At 42.1% G+C, this 24,664-nt stretch overlaps 1 protein-coding gene across 3 annotated transcripts in view; it reads left to right on the top strand.

Moving 5' to 3' along the window:
- The first annotated feature begins 243 nt into the window (after positions 1-243).
- Positions 244-24,664, top strand: part of ADAM11 (ADAM metallopeptidase domain 11) — a 115,194-nt gene continuing 90,773 nt past the window's right edge. For all 3 annotated transcript variants that reach the window (XR_005779850.1, XM_040437472.1, XM_040437471.1), the window contains exons 1-4: positions 244-341; positions 15,204-15,391; positions 19,565-19,641; positions 22,867-22,930. Coding sequence is in view for 2 of the 3 variants with exons in the window: in XM_040437472.1 (XP_040293406.1) it covers positions 284-341; positions 15,204-15,391; positions 19,565-19,641; positions 22,867-22,930 (387 nt within the window). In the remaining variant the exon portion in view is untranslated. The remainder of the gene's footprint in view (positions 342-15,203; positions 15,392-19,564; positions 19,642-22,866; positions 22,931-24,664) is intronic.

The raw sequence follows: 24,664 nt of genomic DNA, 5'->3' as shown, positions 1-24,664 counted from the left end.
GGAGACATGGGGGAGCAGACTGATAGGTATAGCAGCTGAGTGCAGGGGAGGGGGAAGGGAGAGGAATGATGAAGATGAAGGTGGAGGAGGAGGAGGAGGGAAATATTCCTCACGTGTCTCCTCTATGGTAATACTGGATCTCCCCACACTGCAGAGCCAGCATCCAACCTCCTGCACACTGCAGCCCGATGGTGACAGGCACACAAAGGAGCCGGGCTCATGTCCACTGCCACCAGGGCGAAGCTGCCTCCTGTGCCCGGGGCTGAGTGATTATGTATGAAGGATGCGTCTAGGGCTGCTCTGGGTTGTAGCTGCTGTGATCTGTGCCATGTCAGAGCTGGGTGAGTGCTATTCCGCAGAGGGGGAGGAGGTGATGCTTCTGCTCCCTGACATCTGCCCTAATTACCCCCATTCACCCTAACCCTGTGGTGACCCTCTTCACATCTGTAGTACTGAGCCAATGGAGCATCTGCCATCAGCAGAGACCATCAGCAGCAGCAGCATCTCCCCCATCTCTACTACATGTTGTCTTCTACAATTCCACCTACCTGCTGCTTTACTCCTTCCCTTGTATCTATAGTTCTCTATGGATTACTCTCTACCCCTTGTTCTGTCATGCCTGTACCCTCCTGATCTACATCAAGCCTACACCCTGTACCCCTGATCGTGCCATTCCTGCACCCTGTACCCCTGATCGTGCCATTCCTGCACCCTGTACCCTCCTAATCTACATCAAGCCTACACCCTGTACCCCTGATCGTGCTATTCCTGCACCCTGTACCCCTGATCGTGCCATTTCTGCATCCTGTACCCCTGATTGTGCCATGCTTACACCCTGTACCCCTGATCGTGCCATTCCTGCACCCTGTACCCTCCTGATCTACATCAAGCCTACACCCTGTACCCCTGCTATTTCTGCACCCTGTACCCCTGATCGTGCCATTCCTGCACCCTGTACCCCTGATCGTGCCATTCCTGCACCCTGTACCCCTGATCGTGCCATTTCTGCATCCTGTACCCCTGATCGTGCCATTCCTGCACCCTGTACCCTCCTGATCTACATCAAGCCTACACCCTGTACCCCTGCTATTTCTGCACCCTGTACCCCTGATCGTGCCATTCCTGCACCCTGTACCCCTGATCGTGCCATTCCTGCACCCTGTACCCCTGATCGTGCCATTTCTGCATCCTGTACCCCTGATTGTGCCATGCTTACACCCTGTACCCCTGATCGTGCCATTCCTGCACCCTGTACCCCTGATCGTGCCATTCCTGCACCCTGTACCCCTGATCGTGCCATTCCTGCACCCTGTACCCCTGATTGTGCCATGCTAACACAATGTACCCCTGATTATGCTATGCCTACACCCTGTACCCCTGATTGTGCCATGCCTACACCCTGTACCCCTGATTGTGCCATGCCTACACCCTGTACCCCTGATTGTGCCATGCCTACACCCTTTACCCCTGATTGTGCCATGCCTACACCCTGTACCCCTGATTGTGCCATGCCTACACCCTGTACCCTATTTGTCTTCTGCTCCTTCCTTGCATCCATTGGATAATTCTCCTGCATGCTTCTTAGAACATCTGCTTCATCTCCAGCCTACACAGTGTACTCTGCTTACTGATTATTCATCTCCATATAACTGTGACTATTGCCTCTCCTGCCTGTATGCACCTTCATACATCTGTGATATTGGCCCTCCACCCCAATGTACTGGAGATTACTGACCCTCCAGCTCCCTATACCCATTGTCACTTCCCTTGCTATATCTCCTTTTCCTTACATCACCTTTTTTTTTACTCCTTTCATTGCTCATCCATTCCATCATCATCCCTCCCTTTTCATCATACATTGCCATCTTCCCTTATGAGAGCAATTACATGATCTCTCTGCATTGGCATCATCAGTGGAGAGGTGCAAGCTGTCTTGGAGCAATCTAGGTTAATAGGAATGCTTGTAAGGATCTGAGATGCTAATTACCACCATCAGATAAGAGATCTATGTGGGATCACCAACATAATCTGTGCACCATGTAACCCTAGTTTATGAATCACCCTACTCATATTTTCCAATAATTCTAAGAAGGGACCATAACACCCTTCCCCCTCTTTCCTGCCATCATCAGGCTTTCTGTAGTATCAGCAGATATACTGCAATGCATCAGGTAGATGATAGATGCTGTGCTGGGAGGGTGGGAAGAGGTAGCAGCTTCTTACAAGGGGGGATTGTTCTCTGTGCTCCTCATAGGACGGCTAATTGAAGTATCCAAACTTCTTATCCCAGTGGATGCAGTAACAATACCAAGGATTGATCAAGTGTATTGAGGATAGTTTCCAAGTCTCGATCACAGATTTTACATTTATCTCTCTCTGTATGCTTCTACCTCGTTGTCTCATCTCGTAAAGGACGGAGCTCCTATGTGCTCCCATAGTAATCAATGATAGTTTATGACTTGTGGTTAGTTTCCATCCCCACCCCAGAAACAGTCCATTACCAGATAAAAATGCCACTGTAATTTCAGTGATTTATGTATACATTTTCAATGGTGGGTGCAGTTCTTCTCGGACTACAGCATAGAGTGGAGGCCTTCTGTGCTCATCCCATTTATGATAGGGCAGGAGTCATCTTGTGAATAAAGAGGCTTTTGTAAAGAACAGATTCACGACAGACATAGGATATCTGACCTTCAGTTGTCCATGTTAGCCTCTCTGAAAGCACTTTTTTATGTAAAAGCACAAAAAGAATCATAGAGTCATCTTGTGAATAAAGAGGCTTTTGTAAAGAACAGATTCACGACAGACATAGGATATCTGACCTTCAGTTGTCCATGTTAGCCTCTCTGAAAGCACTTTTTAGAACTTTCACTTGGATAAAAACCTATGTCTGTTTGCAGCTCTCTTCACATCATGTTTGGGGCGTATGTGCCATTGAGCCAAGGCTGCTGTACGCCTTTCGAATGGCATATGTCTGCCCTTGATCACAACTGGAAAAAGTATAATGTTGAGATGGAATATGCATCTATTGTAGGACACTGCTGCATTAACTGAGCTTTTCCATATGGGAAGTGGTATGGCCCATGGGTAAAAAGGGTATTCCAGTTGTGAGAAGTTATCCCCTATCCACAGGATAGGGCCGGGATAACTATTGGATCCGTGAAGGTCCTCCCCCAGCAATCATGCCCAACATGCTGCACTGTTCATTTCAGGAGCCCCCGAAAGGGCATGGGGTCCCTGATCTCGTGATCAGTGATAGGATCTGTGGATAGGGGATATCTTCTCACAACCTGAAAACCCCTTTAAGTCCAGTTTAGGAGGGCCACTTCATTCAAGTCAATGGGACTGAGCAGCAATACTAGACATAGCAAGTGGACAACAATGGTGCTGTTTCTAAGGGGAAACTACAGACCCCTTTTTCTGATCCTAGACGACAAGCTTCCTGTCCGCTTTCCCATGTCTTTTTGGATCAGAAAATCAGAGTGTGGCACAAGAGGAAGAGGAAACATTGCTTGAAGAAGATACAGGATGATGTGTAAAGCAGTGCACGCCAGAATTCTGGCTCGAAAAGTCAGAAAAGAGGACTTTTGCAACTGTTTGGGCTCACTTGTGCAAAACTTTGTGATTCTTTTTGTGCTTTTACACTACTCACTCCAGTGAGTGGTAAGCTTTTTTAATGAGACGTAGGGCAGATTAGCATAGTAACGTAGTTTGTAAGGGACGTTTGAGACATTTGGTGCAAATAACGGCAATGCAGACTCAAGAAAAACTGACTTTAAAAGTGACCATCATAATAAATTCCCCCGCTGTATGTATTAGGAACTGTTTAATATGTCCCCTGTGCAGCAATGCAATCCGTCATTTGATCTAAACAGACGTCTAAGAAAATGGATCTTCTGTAATGTGATGTGAAAAGGGACTTTAAGGTGTTTCTGATAGTTTTTAAAATCTGCAGGGGAGCAGACAGTCTTATAAAAGCAAAGACACACCTGCTAAAAGTCCCTCCGTTTCAGTGTTGTGGTGGCAGTCTCAAGGGCTTCCAGTACCCATTGGACTGAAAGTGCTTTTTCTGACTTCAGTTGTACATGGGGAGGTGTTATCAGTGCATTCAATAGACAGTCAATATTCTTTGCCTCTGACCAGGACTTCTTTAACTCAATGTGGCAGATTAACAGTTTAAAATGTAGAAAGCCCAAACTTAGGCAGTCTACAGATGCACCAAATTTATTATGCTGCATAATACATTTGGGCATTGCAGGACACTTTCGTCCAACATTTGGAACTAAATTGGTTGGCTTAGTTGGCACGAACATTTTGGCACATTTTTGGCAAACGTTGCATCCTAAGCCGTGGCCTTTTTTGAGCTTTAAAGCCGAAACAGATGTGCAATGGGCCTGATGCAACATTATGTGCCAGAAATGCATCAAAATGTGGTGCATTTTACGACAAGCTGTAGGTGCAATCACATTAGTAAATTTGACCCATGCATGAGCAACCATGAGTCAGAATTATGGCACTTGTGGGGTCCCAGCATGAATGCCCAAGCAATCTAATCTTTCTCAATGACATGACTATAAATTTGGGTATACCCAATAAATAAGTGACTACCGTGAGTCATGTTAGTACTTAGGTGGCCTGTTGCCTAAAAAATCCAGCCTTTCTTCTGCCCTGAGTAAATACAGCAGAGAGTGTGGCATTGGCAGCACAATTAGATGGGTAAGAACTACACAATCCTTCCTTCACAAGGCAGAAGAAAGTCCAGGTTTTATAAAAAGCCCCCCAAAAAAAACTTTAAAGGGGTTGTGCAAGTTTGGTTGGGTAAAAGGCGTTTAAAATCTCCCCCTGTTGACCAGACCTTTAAAGGAAAGATTACTTACCTGTTTCCTGGCGCTGGGTCCCCGCTCCTTCTCCTCCCGGCCTGCGATGCTCTGCTGGACTCCTCACTGTAAACATCTGGTTTGACATGGCTGCAGCCAATCGCTGGCCACGGAGGTGACCTGCTCCCCTTGCCTCATGACAAATGGTCACGTGACGCCAGGGGATCCGGTCACCGTGTGGCCAGTGATTGAAAGCAGGTGGCGTCAAACCAGATGTTTTCAGTGAGGGAGCCCAGCGGTGCATCACAGGCCAGGAGGAGAAGGAGCGGGGACCCAGCGCCAGGAAGGAGGTAAGTAATCTTCCCTTTACAGGTGCGGCCAAGTACACATTCTTGCACAACACCTTTAAGGTTTAAACAGGGTTCTGGTATTATATAAATAAAGTCTAAAGGGGTATTCCCATCTGTTAAATTCATTGCCATGAAGTTATGATAAGTAGGTTGGACCTCTTGCCTGGCCCCCCCAAATGCTGAGAACGAAAAAGCTTCAGCACTGATTCAGCTGGTGCCACTGTACAGGGAAAGACTGTGACATGGCCAGAGAATTCGAATCATAGTTTCTATCCCAGAGGTGAATCAACCACTTTTTATAAAGTGATGGCATTATGATAAGGGAATACCCATTTAAAAGCTATTTTTTTAGATGGGTTGTCCAGGTTTTTTTTTTTATTATTAAATCCGCCCCCCTCCCCCCCAGGGTACCAGTAAAGGGAAATATGCTTACCTGGACCCAGCCACTCTATTCCATTTCTGTGGCTCCCAGCTGTCTTCACGGCACTTCTGATCCCCACCTGTTGACCTCCTGCATGGACATGGTCATGAGTGCCGCTGCGGCCAATGTCTGTCCTTACCGGTGACGTATCCTCAAGCGACACATCACTGCTGGGTCACGTGCGGCTTTGGGACACTGCTGAAGCCAGTCATTGATTGCAGTGGCACACATGACCTTGGCTGTGCAGAAGTTGACAAGTGAGGACCGAAGGATTAGTGAAGACAGCCCGGAAACCATGGAGCCGAAACAGAGCAGCATGGAGCAGGGAGGTATGGATCTCTTCATAGGTACCATTGTTGGGGGGATTAAAAAAAAATCTTGGACAGGAGGCACTAAAATGAAAACGAACAACTTTGCAATAGGTCATTTCTGTTTGTTTTCCTTCTACAGCTCCAGTTCACACAATGCATCTCCATGGTAACAGGCAACTCAGTATATTCTCTAAGGCTTCGTCCTCATCTGCGACTGGAATTTTAGTATTCTGTTACGGCATAGGAGCAGAATGCTGGAATTGCCGTATCCAGGCAATGCGGGACACTACCAGACGGATCCCATTCACTATAATGGGGTCCATCGGCATTCTGCTGGACAAAAGACTGGTGCACGCAGCGGTATTTTATCCAGCTGAATGCCAGAATGCATCCCAAAACCTGATGGACCTGACTGATTATAGTGAATGGGATCTGTTAGGCACAGGCAGTGCGGCTATTCCGGTATTATGTTCCTATGCCTATGTTCCTATATTCGGTATGTTAGCAAGAAGCAAGGTACCGATAGAAGGGAGTACTTTCACACAGCTTTGCATAAATCAATAGTACAGGCATGAAACTTTGTAATATATCTTATCAGACAAAAATGCATCGTTCTTGAGTTATCAGCTGTTCCCTCCCCCCTCCTTTTTTAAAACCAATTTTCTCTCCAAACTCTGTGTCAAATTTCTCTTATGAGATGGAATGCCTACTCGCTGGAGGATCAGATTACATCATCCCATAGAACTCTATGGAGAGTTGAGGGGAAGAGCACTGAGCTGCAGTCAGTAAGAAACAAGTAGAGAGAGAGGGACATAATTCAGCAGCTCATAATAAGTGGTATATATCACCCAAAGTGCTTTATTCACATCAACGCTGCTCAGCACTTCATTGTAATGTCCTATATAATGAGAGTTAGGAAGCAGAATTGTCTGTCCCTATGTGTAGTCTGTAGGTAGACATCATTACAGCTAGTCTCCACCCATCAGCTCAGAGACAACTGAAAATTAGAGACTGAGCCCACAGAGGGGAAAACGGCTAAAAATGCCAGATACAAGTCATATATTGGTCAGATATAATGCCATCATTCATCTATACACACATAGCAGCTTTTTCTTAAAAGTAATCCGAAATTTATAAATATTATTTACGTAACAACTGTAGAAAGTTAAAAAAAGGAACAGCTCACCATCTAGCTTAAGCTAGTTTCACATATGCGGCAAGAGATCCGACGCGCTTTGTCCGGTCGATTCTCTGCATATTTGGCAGTTTGCGTCCGGATTTCATTACTGTCTGGTAATGCCGGATCCAGAGAGCTCCGGCAGGCTGTTCTCTGCAGGAACAGCCTGACAGATTTTGTGCCGCATATGTGAAACTAACCTTACAGAGCAAAAGCACAGTCCACATGTCGACAACAAGTCTCAGCCAGTGTCCTCAACAACAGAAGGTCCTGCACTCCACTCTATTAAATCCAAAAATCTTTTTCCATATAGTTATAAACGGATTTGATGGGACATTACATCGGGTTGACTCGTTTCAGGCGTCATGCACCCTTACTCAAAGCCAAATCTCAACCACATTATTCTTTTTAACAATATGGAATATAGATTTTTGGATTTTATAAGCAGTTCAGTGCTGGAACCTCTATTTTGAGGGTTAAGATTTTTGAGGCTGCTGCCTTAGTGCTGCAACAGGAATGAAAGTCCCATTAGACCCGATTCACACAAGAGAATTTTCTGACTGCACAAGGACTGCTTACAGATCCATTAAGATCAGTGGTGCAGTTCATATGTCCATTTTTCAACACAGGCTGTTGGTCCATACCAAGAAAATAGTAGTGTCCACTATTCTTGTTAGTTTTTTGCTACTCATTCATTCTCGTATATATGGAAGTGGGAATGAAACAGAAGCACCTGGATGCCATATTGAAATCCCCACAGAATGTCATAGGCTCATTTTTTTATGGATGTAACTTGGAACGTCTGACTGAGCCAGGCTTTAAGGAGGACCTGTAACCTCTCCTGACATGTCTGTGTAATTGCATGTAATTCTGGAGCATCTATTCTTATGACTCTTTGATGTGCCATTCCTCTATTATTCCTGCTAGATATTTATAAATTGTAGAGAAGAAGGTTTCTGGTCAGGCGCAAAACACATAGGATCCAATCCGTCTCTTATAGGTGAATCTTTTTTAATTCCATAAATAAAATAAACTAGAACAACGCGTTTTGGGGCTCAAAGTGTCCCCTTCATCAGGTTAACAATAGTCACAATGAATAATCTCAGTACAGGTATAAGAAGATACAAAAAAAACGCCAAAAAACGGATTACCTGAGAGCTGCCCACAGATGGGAGGGGCTAGCTGCAGGTAATGTGTCACAAATATACATATAACTATTCAAATTATACAAGTGGTCACAGTATATAGTTGCAGCCAATACTTAGAGTTCATAAAGAGGGGTATATTATATATAATTTGCGATTCTCTCTTGAGTTTATTATAATTGAGAACGGAGGACAGGAGTCACATGACCGCAGTGATGCGGTCATGTGATCGGAGCAGAGTAACTTCTGTGTATGATACCCGGCGCCTGCGCTCTGTTTAACTATCCTTATTGTCCGGGCACCCGGTCATGTGATCGCAAGCCTCATGATCACATGGCCAGTGTCCATGGCTACAGAGACGCTGATCTGGGGAAGATATGCGATCTCACTATCTACACACCGGGCGGCTGCTATAGTGGGGCGCAGGACTGCGATCAAGGTCAGAGACACGGGGCTTGTTATAGTGAAATAATACTGTACATATATTTCTCACAATTAATAAATAAAGAGGGTGCATATGAATGTTGCTGTGGATTCATCAAAGAAGAAATACAAATAGACATATATATATATAGAAATAGACATATATATAAGGCAAAAATCGATGTCCTTATATGATGAATAAATATATAGTGCAGAGATCTCAATCAGAGATTAAAATATATATATAGTATGATAAATGAAGCAATAAAAAGAAGGGGAGAAATCTACACATTGTTGCTAAAAAGCGCTAATAGCCATAAGGCACGTTATTTTCTGGTAGTTATAATGTATAGGTAAAAATATAAATATAAAAATATAAATATATGAGTATACATATGGAGGCGTGTCGGCATGCGAACCCCTCCACTTTGTTGGAGGCGAGGGGTTAGGTGAATAAATATCACTGTGATGAAAGATAATTGTTGCTATACGTTTAGACACAAAGATAAAAATAGAACTAAAATGTAAAAATGGAGATAAAACCAGAGATAAAGATGAAAAAATGATAATAATAATAAAAAATAGAATAAAATTAGATTAGTACAGTGAATACAAAGAAATATATATATATATATATATATATATATATATATATAGATACATATATATATACCGATAAATGGATACGCTAGCCGATCTGATCTTTCTTATAAATTGATTTCAAAAGCTTCGTTGAGGCCATATGGATGCAGACTATTCAACTTGAAGATCCAGTACATTTCTCTACGTCTAATGTGTTGGATATCCTTATGTAGATGACACGGGATTTTCTCTATTGGGGTTACCTTAAATCCAGCTGAACTGCCCTCATGGTGTTCCGCAGTATGTCTAGATACACTATGTTTCCAAAATTTCTTCTTGATCTTAGATCTATGCGTATTTACTCTATTGCGCAGTGTCTGGATCGTGCGTCCCACATATTGTAGGTTGCATGGGCATTCTAGAAGATATATAACATGACTGGATTCACAGTTGAGTGCGGACATAATGGGGAAGGATTCCCCACTCACTCGGCTGTAAAAAACAGACGTTTGACATATATTAGAGCAACATAGGCATTTTCTATGTCCGCACTTTGAGCTACCCATAGGGGCGGCAGCATCATCACTCACGATATGATGTGAAGCAGAATTGAGTTTGCTAGGTGCCAGGATATTTTTGAGGGTACGTGCTCTTTTGTACGTAAGTCTAGGAATTTCAGGAATAATTTGATTCAGAATGGGGTCTCTTTTTAAAATATGCCAATGCTTTTCTAAAATTGCTTTGATCGATAGATGGTTTTGATTGAAGGTAGTAATGAAGTTGCAGCCATATTTTCCAATACTAATCTCTTTCTCCCTTTTAGACACTGGGATCAGACATTTATCTTGGGTGAGTCCTGTGGCTTTTTTTTCTTGCGCCAGAGATGATGTTAGAGGGATACCCTTTCTGAGTGAATCTGGAGCTCAAAATATCGCACTGCTGGTGAAAATCTTCCTCGCGGGTACAGTTTCGTCTGAGTCGCTTAAATTGACTGAAAGGGATGTTTGTTTTCCATTTTCTATAATGTGTACTTTTGAAGTCTAGATAGCTATTGCTATCTACCTTTTTAAAAAAAGTGCGTGTGTTTATTCTGTTGTTTTGGATAAAGATTTCTAGATCAAGAAACTCGGTCCTTTTGTTGTCAGACGTACCCGTGAAAGTAATACCCCAATCATTGGTATTAATATATGAGATGAAATTATCTATAGATGTTTGGTCCCCATTCCAAATGAGGATCAGATCATCTATATATCTGCGGAAGAAGACAATGTTTTTATTGGCCCAGAAGCTAGATTGGTATATGAATGCCTCCTCGAACGCCCCCATAAACAAATTCGCAAAACTGGGCGCGAAACGCCCTTAACATTCTTTCCAATGATAAATATTATTTACCGCTTGAGTGTGACCCCTCTGAAACGTATCTAGGAGAGTTTCAGACTTTAATAAAATCTGGGGATCTCTGTCTAAATAAGAAAGAAAGGGAATATATTATGGTCAAAGAGTCCACACCGGCGACCTTTTACCACCTTCCCAAAATCCACAAGGACATTCAAAATCCACCAGGACGTCCCATAATATCGGGTGTCTCTTCTCTTACACGAAATTTGTCACACTATATTGATATTCATCTACAAAAACACGTGCTTTCTCTAAAATCCCACCTGAGAGACTCTGCATCACTCATCTCCATACTCAAAGACATTGAGTGGTCAGATGATTACCATTGGGTGACTTTGGATGTATCAGCACTATATTCGAACATTTCCCACGATTTAGGGATGAAATGTACTTCCAGTTTTCTCGATAAGGATCCAGATATGCCCGATGCACAAAAAATATTCATTATGAGAGGTATTGAGTTCATACTCACACATAACGTGTTTACATTCCAAAATTACATTTATAAACAAATACGCGGAACCGCGATGGGGACGCGTTTCGCACCCAGTTTTGCGAATTTGTTTATGGGGGCGTTCGAGGAGGCATTCATATACCAATCTAGCTTCTGGGCCAATAAAAACATTGTCTTCTTCCGCAGATATATAGATGATCTGATCCTCATTTGGAATGGGGACCAAACATCTATAGATAATTTCATCTCATATATTAATACCAATGATTGGGGTATTACTTTCACGGGTACGTCTGACAACAAAAGGACCGAGTTTCTTGATCTAGAAATCTTTATCCAAAACAACAGAATAAACACACGCACTTTTTTTAAAAAGGTAGATAGCAATAGCTATCTAGACTTCAAAAGTACACATTATAGAAAATGGAAAACAAACATCCCTTTCAGTCAATTTAAACGACTCAGACGAAACTGTACCCGCGAGGAAGATTTTCACCAGCAGTGCGATATTTTGAGCTCCAGATTCACTCAGAAAGGGTATCCCTCTAACATCATCTCTGGCGCAAGAAAAAAAGCCACAGGACTCACCCAAGATGAATGTCTGATCCCAGTGTCTAAAAGGGAGAAAGAGATTAGTATTGGAAAATATGGCTGCAACTTCATTACTACCTTCAATCAAAACCATCTATCGATCAAAGCGATTTTAGAAAAGTATTGGCATATTTTAAAAAGAGACCCCATTCTGAATCAAATTATTCCTGAAATTCCTAGACTTACGTACAAAAGAGCACGTACCCTCAAAAATATCCTGGCACCTAGCAAACTCAATTCTGCTTCACATCATATCGTGAGTGATGATGCTGCCGCCCCTATGGGTAGCTCAAAGTGCGGACATAGAAAATGCCTATGTTGCTCTAATATATGTCAAACGTCTGTTTTTTACAGCCGAGTGAGTGGGGAATCCTTCCCCATTATGTCCGCACTCAACTGTGAATCCAGTCATGTTATATATCTTCTAGAATGCCCATGCAACCTACAATATGTGGGACGCACGATCCAGACACTGCGCAATAGAGTAAATACGCATAGATCTAAGATCAAGAAGAAATTTTGGAAACATAGTGTATCTAGATATGCTGCGGAACACCATGAGGGCAGTTCAGCTGGATTTAAGGTAACCCCAATAGAGAAAATCCCGTGTCATCTACATAAGGATATCCAACACATTAGACGTAGAGAAATGTACTGGATCTTCAAGTTGAATAGTCTGCATCCATATGGCCTCAACGAAGCTTTTGAAATCAATTTATAAGAAAGATCAGATCGGCTAGCGTATCCATTTATCGGTGTATATATATGTATCTATATATATATATATATATATATATATATATATATATATTGATATATATATATTTCTTTGTATTCACTGTACTAATCTAATTTTATTCTATTTTTTATTATTATTATCATTTTTTCATCTTTATCTCTGGTTTTATCTCCATTTTTACATTTTAGTTCTATTTTTATCTTTGTGTCTAAACGTATAGCAACAATTATCTTTCATCACGGTGATATTTATTCACCTAACCCCTCGCCTCCAACAAAGTGGAGGGGTTCGCATGCCGACACGCCTCCATATGTATACTCATATATTTATATTTTTATATTTATATTTTTACCTATACATTATAACTACCAGAAAATAACGTGCCTTATGGCTATTAGCGCTTTTTAGCAACAATGTGTAGATTTCTCCCCTTCTTTTTATTGCTTCATTTATCATACTATATATATATTTTAATCTCTGATTGAGATCTCTGCACTATATATTTATTCATCATATAAGGACATCGATTTTTGCCTTATATATATGTCTATTTCTATATATATATATATATATATATATATGTCTATTTGTATTTCTACTTTGATGAATCCACAGCAACATTCATATGCACCCTCTTTATTTATTAATTGTGAGAAATATATGTACAGTATTATTTCACTATAACAAGCCCCGTGTCTCTGACCTTGATCGCAGTCCTGCGCCCCACTATAGCAGCCGCCCGGTGTGTAGATAGTGAGATCGCATATCTTCCCCAGATCAGCGTCTCTGTAGCCATGGACACTGGCCATGTGATCATGAGGCTTGCGATCACATGACCGGGTGCCCGGACAATAAGGATAGTTAAACAGAGCGCAGGCGCCGGGTATCATACACAGAAGTTACTCTGCTCCGATCACATGACCGCATCACTGCGGTCATGTGACTCCTGTCCTCCGTTCTCAAATATAATAAACTCAAGAGAGAATCGCAAATTATATATAATATACCCCTCTTTATGAACTCTAAGTATTGGCTGCAACTATATACTGTGACCACTTGTATAATTTGAATAGTTATATGTATATTTGTGACACATTACCTGCAGCTAGCCCCTCCCATCTGTGGGCAGCTCTCAGGTAATCCGTTTTTTTGGCGTTTTTTTTGTATCTTTATATACCTGTACTGAGATTATTCATTGTGACTATTGTTAACCTGATGAAGGGGACACTTTGAGCCCCGAAACGCGTTGTTCTAGTTTATTTTATTTATGGAATCAAAAAAGATTCACCTATAAGAGACGGATTGGATCCTATGTGTTTTGCGCCTGACCAGAAACCTTCTTCTCTACAAGCATCCTTTGGGGGATTGGGCCTCCGATCCCAAAGATACCTCTTCTGCGGCTGCATCCACGGATCCGAAAAATCTCTCTGTTTTACTTAAATACCTACAATAGAGTTGTGTCTATTTTTGCACAACCTAAAAAGGTGAGCACCTTTAACTTGTTTTACAATTAAGTTTGTATTGAACATACTACCCTATTGTGCGCCCCCCATACCCCATCTTTTGTCTCCACGTTCCCCTCCTGACCGAGGGGGACTCTAGACTCGCCTGTGGTTTCCAAGATATTTATAAATTGACAGCAATCTTCAAAAAAGCTCCTCCTGGGTGTTACAAGATAGGGGTGTGTCCCTGCATGGTCTGGCACTATTTATTCAGTGCTGCCAGGGTCAGACTGTGCAGGGACACACCCCAACTGTTAACACCCACATGGACCTATATAGCAAACTGCTGGCATTTCATTCATGACTTCTAGAAGAAATAATAAAGGAGTGGCACATCACATAGTGAACAGATGATCCAGAATTGTTCTTACATGGGGAATTCAAGTAGTTACTAAAACTCATGTCAGGAGAGGTTAAAGGAACCACCTCCACAAGTGTTTCAAGGTTTCAAGAGGTTCCTTCCAGAGTGATAGTAAATGCAGGTGTGGCAGCAGACTCAGTAATCTAGGAATCCTTGACAGAGTCACACCACTACCAAGTACTAGCATGACCGTATAGATAAACGTCCTACATTACACAACACTGATCCCTTGCAGGCACTTTCTACCAGTGAGGTATGCAGGATGAGGAACCCTGTTAGATAATGCTAAGCTCAACTGAGTAGTGATCAATACTCGGTCGTCCTCCATGGAGCCCCTGCCACCATGCCCCCTTTCTCCACTATTCCATACTATGAAATCCCAGCTCATCTGGGACATACAACGGTGTTCTCTTGGCAAATGAAGTCTGTGAACACATTTCCATCACTAAGGCCTCTTTCACACATCAGTGAATCACAGACATGTGCTGTCCATGACCTCCACAAACAGCACACATACCCATTGACTTTAATGTGTGTATTCACACAGCAGTGGTTTTCCATGGACCGTGGGTCACTGTTGATACCACGTAAGCATGCCCTATTTTTTTGTCCGTGATTACAGATCCCTTACGCATATTATAGTCTATGGATCCATGAAAACCATAGACACAACACGGATGCCATAAGTGTTTGGTCTGTGGTTTTCACAAACAATTGGGGGGAGATCCTCTGGAAATTAATTTTTAGCCTAGCATTGTCCAAGGAATACGGGTGACACACAGAGGATAAAAAATGGACACACGGAAAAGAAAAAGAGGTCTAATTGGAGGGTTTTATCTTTTCTGAACATAATGTGAGGAGCACTTCTGATACTGAAAGCCTCTAGGAGTCACCACTCATAACTATATATTCCTCTATGTTCTTTACTTTAGGGCTTCCTCTAGAAAATTCTACTTCCCCCACTGATACTGGTCAGTCTCAGTCTGTTACCAAATGGCACCAGACCCTGGAACTTCCCCAGATCACGCACCCTAGCCGATTAATTGGGCGGACATCAGGAGCAGAAGCTCGAAGATACCAGCTGGACACCCAGGTCAGAAATGACAGCAACCCTAATCTAGTAAGTGTCCTATTTTTAATTCTTTTCAGTATCTACAGAGAAAACACAGATTGCCAAAAAGACCATGTTATCCCGTGAAAGTCCCAAATTGTTGTCTTGAGGGGAGATTACTTATTTATGGTGCATTTTGGGTTTAGAAGTAAGGATTTGCTTTTTATTTCCAAAAGCAGTGCCCCTCTTGTCCATGAACTTTCCCTGGTATTGGAGCTTAGCCTTACTAAAATGAATGGTGCTGATCTGCAATACCAGACACAGCTCATGCCCAAGAGGGGAAAAAGATTTTTTTTTAGACAATCCTGTCTTGTGGCGCACATAGCCTCTGTGGGTCTGTTTGCCTCCATTAGCACTGCTCCTGGAGGAATGGACCTCCGTAATATGGAATGTGCTGAATTAGTAAAAATCCCATGTGTCTCCATATAAATTCAGAGGCATACCGAGCTCCAGATGGATCTTTGCAACTCTTTTTGGATCCACTCTCAATTATGAGGGAGGGGGGACTGCATCAAAATGCAAAGTGTGAACATAGACACGGATGGATGCCGAGTAACCTAAACTTCATTCAGTCAGTTGTGTTAGCGCTGAAATATGGACATGGAGGAGACCGTTGCGTGTTTGGTCACCTAACTGTGCAGTTTTCACCCCTATCCTTTAGTATTTGATGCCTCCATAGATAGCTAATTTGTGGGTGTAACACTTTTTTGCTTCATGCTCGTTGATACAATTTGTATCCTTCTTCTGGTTCATTATTTTGGGCTTTATTCCAGGACACAGATGTAAGAAGAAGAATGTGTGAGAACCGCCACATGTCCCATGTTGTCCACAAATCCTCATTAAAAGTTTGGCCTCATTTTACATTCAAATACGATAAAACCTTATGTTTAATATAACTTTATGAGATTGCAACTAGACCAGAGCAACACATCTACAGGCTGCATGTATCTAAGGTTTCTTCTTTCAGTGACCTGTGATTAGAGAGTAACATGTTCCTCTGGAGATCTTCTTTGGAGGTCTGCACAGTCCAATGGTCCTTAGCTGTGTAGCCATGAGCCACACAGAAGAATTATAATGTGCAGGACAGGCCCCGTTTTTATGAAGTGCTACACCAAGGGCTGAGAATTGTCTTCGTTTTTCCTCCCTTCTTTGAACCCCTTTTGATGTACTGTACTTCCTTATGGCCGTCCCTTAAGAAATATGCTGGGCCCTTTAGCTAAAGGTGGCCCTACACTTAACATAGCTGTCAGCCAAACACACATTGTAGGCCTCAAGAAAGCATTGGGTAGACAAGATCTTTCCCATTCGTGATGTTTCAGTAAAGACAGCTGCTGCTTAATACCATGGGGGGCATGGATTCGATCTCTTTATTGTTGGATTAAACAAACATTTGGCTAACAGCTATTCCTTCCGACCCCACAAGCACACAGGGGACAGGAATGGAAGCTGATCATCTTTTGTAATAGCAAAGGATCAGACATATTAAAGAGGACCTTTCATGGGAGTTTTCTAGTTTAATTAAATACCTTTCCTTGCTGATGCTGAAACCCTGGTTGTTTTTTTTAAATACCGCTTGTATGCCCCACTGTGGCAGGAGACGCAATCCAATCACAGCGGACAGAGTCACAGCCAGGGAGAAAAATATAGCTCACCTTCTCCCTGGCTCTGACGCTTGTTCCGCTGCTGGGTTTGGCAGATGTAAATCTACCACGTATAGGTACCTTAAGAGATTGTCCCACGAAAAATATTCAAAATTATTCAAGCCAGCACCAGAATCTCAATACATTTGCAATTGCATGTAAAAAATATAGCATAAAGCCACTGTAGCGCCAACTGCAGTTTGTTTTGTTCCTTTTTATTTCTCTGTCCACCTGAGTAACATAACTGAGGTGGACGCACATGCTCAGCTCTATCCTTCAACTGCCACCAACTGGATCTTCTTTTGGAAGCTGTGGCAGTTACAGGGAGAGAGCTGCAGCAGAAAGGACATGCCCACTGAGAAATGATACACCCCCTGATAAGAGACAAGCCCCCTGAGCTGCCAGCTTGGAATAAATCTAGTAGAGCAATTAGAACAATAAATGGCATACTTACCAACATTTCAGTTGGTAAAATTGGGGCATATAAGCCCCACCCCCAGGAATGCCAGAACCCGCTCAGAAATAACTACTTATGGGTGGGGTTTGTGTTAACCCCACCCATTTTTGGCATTTATGGGGGACTGTCTATGAAGTGGGACGATATCTCGATCCATGTGATGTGCAGGGCTGCTTCTGACTTTGCCTGATTAACGTTTTTTACATTAATTACAAACCGGATTCCAAAAAAGTTGGGACACTATACAAATCGTGAATAAAAACTGAATGCAATGATGTGGAGGTGCCAACTTCTAATATTTTATTCAGAATAGAACATAAATCACGGAACAAAAGTTTAAACTGAGAAAATTTACAATTTTAAGGGAAAAATATGTTGAATCAGAATTTCATGGTGTCAACAAATCCCAAAAAAGTTGGGACAAGGCCATTTTCACCACTGTGTGGCATCTCCCCTTCTTCTTACAACACTCAACAGACGTCTGGGGACCGAGGAGACCAGTTTCTCAAGTTTAGAAATAGGAATGCTCTCCCATTCTTGTCTAATACAGGCCTCTAACTGTTCAATCGTCTTGGGCCTTCTTTGTTGCACCTTCCTCTTTATGATGCGCCAAATGTTCTCTATAGGTGAAAGATCTGGACTGCAGACTGGCCATTTCAGTACCCAGATCCTTCTCCTATGCAGCCATGATGTTGTGATTGATGCAGAATGTGGTCTGGCATTATCTTGTTGAAAAATGCAGGGTCTTGCCTGAAAGAGATGACGTCTGGATGGGAGCATATGTTGTTCTAGAACCTGAATATATTTTTCTGCACTGATGGTGCCTTTCCAGACATGCAAGCTGCCCATGCCACACACACTCATGCAACCCCATACCATCAGAGATGCAGGCTTCTGAACTGAGCGTTGATAACAACTTGGGTTGTCCTTGTCCTCTTTGGTCCGGATGACATGGCGTCCCAGATTTCCAAAAAGAACTTCGAATCGTGACTCGTCTGACCACAGAACAGTCTTCCATTTTGACACACTCCATTTTAAATGATCCCTGGCCCAGTGAAAACGCCTGAGCTTGTGGATCTTGCTTAGAAATGGCTTCTTCTTTGCACTGTAGAGTTTCAGCTGGCAACGGTGGATGGCACGGTGGATTGAGGTCACTGACAATGGTTTCTGGAAGTATTCCTGAGCCCATTCTGTGATTTCCTTTACAGTAGCATTCCTGTTTGTGGTGCAGTGTCGTTTAAGGGCCCGGAGATCACGGGCATCCAGTATGGTTTTACAGCCTTGACCCTTACGCACAGAGATTGTTCCAGATTCTCTGAATCTTCGGATGATGTTATGCACAGTTGATGATGATAGATGCAAAGTCTTTGCAATTTTTCGCTGGGTAACACCTTTCTGATATTGCTCCACTATCTTTCTGCGCAACATTGTGGGAATTGGTGATCCTCTACCCATCTTGGCTTCTGAGAGACACTGCCACTCTGAGAAGCTCTTTTTATACCCAATCATGTCGCCAATTGACCTAATTAGTGTTAATTGGTCTTCCAGCTCTTCGTTATGCTCAAATTTACTTTTTCCAGCCTCTTATTGCTACTTGTCCCAACTTTTTGGGGATTTGTTGACACCGTGAAAATTGGAATCAACGTATTTTTCCTTTAAAATGATACATTTACTCGGATTAAACGTTCGATCTGTCATCTACGTTCTATTACAAATAAAATATTGACATTTGCCATCTCCACATCATTGCATTCCGTTTTTATTCACAATTTGTTTAGTGTCCCAACTTTTTTGGAATCCGGTTTGTATATGGGATAACCCCTTTAAGAAGGAAGAGAAGAGGATTTATTCATTTTTCTTTATGTTTGACACCTTTGATGATATTCTTCAGTCACTCTATTTTAAACCAGCTGTTTTATGGCATTCAGGCTATTTATGTTTTTTAAAAATGTAAAAAGTTCTGTCCTGATCCCTGCGTCACAATGATAGATAAGCCAATAATGCTCAGAAAAGTTTCTCAATCTCTGCTCTTCAGGAGACATAATTACTGCCTGATTTCACGTTTTCTCTTTGACTTTTGTGCAGCCGGCTCACCTCGCCAGTGTCAGCTTCCTGGTGCCAGCATTCAAGAAAGAATTTATTCTGGACCTGGAACTTAACCAGTGAGTGTAAATGAATATTCCCCCCTTTACCTGCATCCGCCTGAATCTGGGTCTGTCTGGCACGTGTTTTCTTGGTCTACTAAATGGAGGGGAATGAAGAATTGTACAATATACACACATAGGGATCAATGTCCACAAAGTGCAGCCAAAGTACTGTATAAAGGCCTCCTTACAGAATGCATGAAGGAACATGGAAGGCGGAAAGTAGGACATGTTCTAGTTTCTCCTCCCATTCTTTCTGCATTGAAGTCTATGAGATACGATCAAATATTCATCTGTTCCCACATTCAAAACCAGGCAGGAACACATAACAGCATGGGTAATCTTTTTTCCCTCTATGGAAAACTATCTATCTATCTATCTATCTATCTATCTATCTATCTATCTATCTATCTATCTATCTATCTATCTATCTATCTATCTCTCTTATATCTAGCCATCTATCTATCTCTCTATCTATTTCTGTCTGTCTATATCTATCTTTGTCTGATATCTATCTCATATCTAATATCTTTCTTTCTGCCTATCTTTCTATCTAAAAATGTTATATAAAGAGATGATCGAATTTCTATAAATTTGATTCAGGTCTGATTCAATTCGGACCAGAATTGATTGAGCCTGAATTGAAAGTGCTTCAATTTCCCTGAAAAGCTGTGACTCTCTCTCCAAAAATATTCCCAAACTGAATCATCTAAAATTCTGATTCTATACAGTCAGGTCCATAAATATTGGGACATCGACACAATTCTAACATTTTTGGCTCTATACACCACCACAATGGATTTGAAATGAAACAAACAAGATGTGCTTTAACTGCAGAGTCAGCTTTAATTTGAGGGTATTTACATCCAAATCAGGTGAATGGTGTAGGAATTACAACAGTTTGCATATGTGCCTCCCACTTGTTAAGGAACCAAAAGTAATGGGACAGAATAATAATCATAAATCAAACATTCACTTTTTAATACTTGGCTGCAAATCCTTTGCAGTCAATTACAGCCTGAAGTCTGGAATGCATAGACATCACCAGACGCTGGGTTTCATCCCTGGTGATGCTCTCGGCCTCTACTGCAACTGTCTTCAGTTCCTGCTTGTTCTTGGGGCATTTTCCCTTCAGTTTTGTCTTCAGCAAGTGAAATGCATCCTCAATCGGATTCAGGTCAGGTGATTGACTTGGCCATTGCATAACATTCCACTTCTTTCCCTTAAAAAACTCTTTGGTTGCTTTTGCAGTATGCTTTGGGTCATTGTCCATCTGCATTGTGAAGCGTCGTCTAATGAGTTCTGAAGCATTTGGCTGAATATGAGCAGATAATATTGCCCAAAATTCCTCCTGCTGCTTTTGTCAGCAGTCACATCATCAATAAATACAAGAGAACCAGTTCCATTGGCAGCCATACATGCCCACGCCATGACACTACCACCACCATGCTTCACTGATGAGGTGGTATGCTTAGGATCATGAGCAGTTCCTTTCCTTCTCCATACTCTTCTCTTCCCATCACTCTGGTACAAGTTGATCTTGGTCTCATCTGTCCATAGGATGTTGTTCCAGAACTGTGAAGGCTTTTTTAGATGTCGTTTGGCAAACTCTAATCTGACCTTCCTGTTTTTGAGGCTCACCAATGGTTTACATCTTGTGGTGAACCCTCTGTATTCACTCTGGTGAAGTCTTCTCTTGATTGTTGACTTTGACACACATACACCTACCTCCTGGAGAGTGTTTTTGATCTGACAAACTGTTGTGAAGGGTGTATTCTTCACCAGGGAAAGAATTCTTCGGTCATCCACCACAGTTGTTTTCCATGGTCTTCCAGGTCTTTTGGTGTTGCTGAGCTCACCAGTGCGTTCCTTCTTTTTAAGAATGTTCCAAACAGTTGTTTTTCCACGCCTAATGTTTTTGCTATCTCTCTGATGGTTTTTTTTTTTTTTTTTTTTTTTTTTTTTTTTTCCAGCCTAATGTTGGCTTGCTTCACTGATAGTGAAAGCTCTTTGGATCTCATCTTGAGAGTTGACAGAAACAGATTCCAATTGCAAATAGCACACTTGAAATGAACTCTGGACCTTTTATCTGCTCATTGTATTTGGGATAATGAGGGAATAACACACACCTGGACATGGAACAGCTGAGAAGCCAATTGTCCCATTACTTTTGGTTCCTTAACAAGTGGGAGGCACATATGCAAACTGTTGTAATTCCAACACCGTTCACCTGATTTGAATGTAAATACCCTCACATTAAAGCTGACAGTCTGCAGTTATAGCACATCTTGTTCATTTCATTTCAAATCCATTGTGGTGGTGTATAGAGCCAAAAATGTTAGAATTGTGTCGATGTCCCAATATTTATGGACCTGACTGTATATTCCAATTTTTTCCAAGATCTGATTCTATAGAATCGATTCACTCTTCTCTAGTTATGTACAGTGACAATTGTTAAAGAAAAATGCGCACATCATTTAATAATGGTAACAGGTAATATTTCCGTGAAGTCTTCAACATACCCTAACAAATTCTCTACCCTGGGAGGATTCCAGTTATCTGTAATAAACAGTTGACCTCTGTTAAAAGAATGTAATTTGCATGTGACTGACAATCCCTCACCTGCCGAAATTTGTATTGTGGGAGTAACAACACAAAGCCTAAAATGGGTGTTCTGGGACCCAACAGGAAAGTTTCCAATATACAGTACTAACTGTCTTGAAGTTGCCTGGATGGGCCACTCTTGAGCTCATATGACATGCCTTACTTTGGAAATCCTACATCTACCGACATCATGTCCTTTAGCCAGATTACCAGGTTTTCACAGCCAGGACGTTAGAGGTGTTGTGGACGGGGCCAGAACCAATTGTCTACCTGGTGCATGCGCAGGTGATCTGGATTCTGCAGAAGTGACCTGCCTGTCCATAGACCAGGCCGGAAACCTGGCATTCTGACTAATGGAAGTGATGTCAGCAGATGAAGGATTTCCAAAGAGATGCGCTTCACATGGCCAGGTTCCAGAGCGGCCAATCCATGCAACTTCAAGACGGTAAGGATTTTAAAAACTTTTCTCTGCAGACAAGTTGTAATTAAAGATGGTGTGATGGGTTTCACTAGGTCCTTGACTGCGTGATAGATAGAGCATAGGTAAGCAGTATGAGATAGCTAATTTTTTACTTTTGACTGAAGTCTGTTGTTTTTGCAATAATTGCCTGACTGTGCATTATCTTTCTCTTGTCCTAGTAATCTCTTGTCTTCTGGATACGTAGAAATCCACTACAGTGATAACAACAATTCTCGTGTGCTGGTGAGTGTTTCACTATGTATTCTTAAAGGGGATGTTTCATGACAGACATTGATGGCATATTGACAGGATTTACCAGCATTTTCAGCATTTATCTTGTTGTCAGGAGTCTGGCTGATGTTAACCTCCTTAGGTGAAGTGGAAAACAACATGTTCCTTAGGGCGGCAAAACACATTCAGTGGCCGTCGTTTGGAGAACAGCTGTCTCTCCAGACTCCCCCATACACATTCGGTTTGAATGAACGCACATGAGTATTGAATGCGGAGGGTGGAGAAAGTGGCTGACAGACACTTTTGGCAGCAGCTTATCTCCTGGGAGAACAAAAGGATTGGACAAAAATATTCAATCCTCACAATCCTTCTCTTCCCCGAAATCCCCACACACACGTCGACCGAACACACTGTTCTCAGCAGGTTCAGCCGACAATACACTAATATGTATGGGGACCTTTAGTTCTCCTGTCATCTCTGCTCAGCTTTTTATAGATACAATGGAACTTAAATTGGGCCTGGAAAAACCTAAAAGTAGCCTTGATGTTTTAGGCAGCTCCAAATTGTCAGAAGGTGGGGCAACACAAATAGGCAGGGTCAGCAATACCACAGTGCAGCACAGAATACCATCTCAAAAGAGCCAAATACCACAGTGCAGCACAATATACTGTCCCTCTGTGATGGCCATCAATAGTTGCCACATTCTGTCCTCCTCCTCCACTTGTCTCTAATTAAGATATGGAGCAGGGGGCTTAAGAGGTGATATGTGGGCCACATCACCAAGCCAGCTCTACCTTCAGCATGCTGCCTAGACTTCCCCTACTAATAACCCCTATAGTGCCCCCAGTAGTATTTTATTTATTTTATGCACTTAGTCAGGTCCATAAATATTGGGACATCGACACAATTCTAACATTTTTGGCTCTATACACCACCACAATGGATTTGAAATGAAACGAACAAGATGTGCTTTAACTGCAGACTGTTAGCTTTGATTTGAGGGTATTTACATCCAAATCAGGTGAACGGTGTAGGAATTACAACAGTTTGCGTATGTGCCTCCCACTTTTTAAGGGACCAAAAGTAATGGGACAATTGACTTCTCAGCTGTTCCATGGCCAGGTGTGTGCTATGCCCTCATTATCCCAATTACAATGAGCAGATAAAAGGTCCAGAGTTCATTTCGAGTGTGCTATTTGCATTTGGAATCTGTTGCTGTCAACTCTCAAGATGAGATCCAAAGAGCTGTCACTATCAGTGAAGCAAGCCATCATTAGGCTGAAAAAACACAACAAACCCATCAGAGAGATATCAAAAACATTAGGCGTGGCCAAAACAACTGTTTGGAACATTCTTAAAAAAGAAGGAACACATCAGTGAGCTCAGCTACACCAAAGACCCAGAAGACCATGGAAAACAACTATGATGGATGACCAAAGAATTATTTGCCTGGTGAAGAAAACACCCTTCACAACAGTTGGCCAGATCAAGAACACTCTCCAGGAGGTAGGTGTATGTGTGTCAAAGTCAACAATCAAGAGAAGACTTCACCAGAGTGAATACAGAGGGTTCACCACAAGATGTAAACCATTGGTGAGCCTCAAAAACAGGATGGCCAGATTAGAGTTTGCCAAACGACATCTAAAAAAGCCTTCACAGTTCTGGAACAACATCCTATGGACAGATGAGACCAAGATCAACTTGTACCAGAGTGATGGGAAGAGAAGAGTATGGAGAAGGAAAGGA

Source organism: Bufo bufo, chromosome 6 (assembly GCF_905171765.1).
Source record: "Bufo bufo chromosome 6, aBufBuf1.1, whole genome shotgun sequence".
Lineage (NCBI taxonomy): Eukaryota > Metazoa > Chordata > Amphibia > Anura > Bufonidae > Bufo > Bufo bufo.
This window is presented reverse-complemented; position numbering and strand designations above follow the sequence as displayed.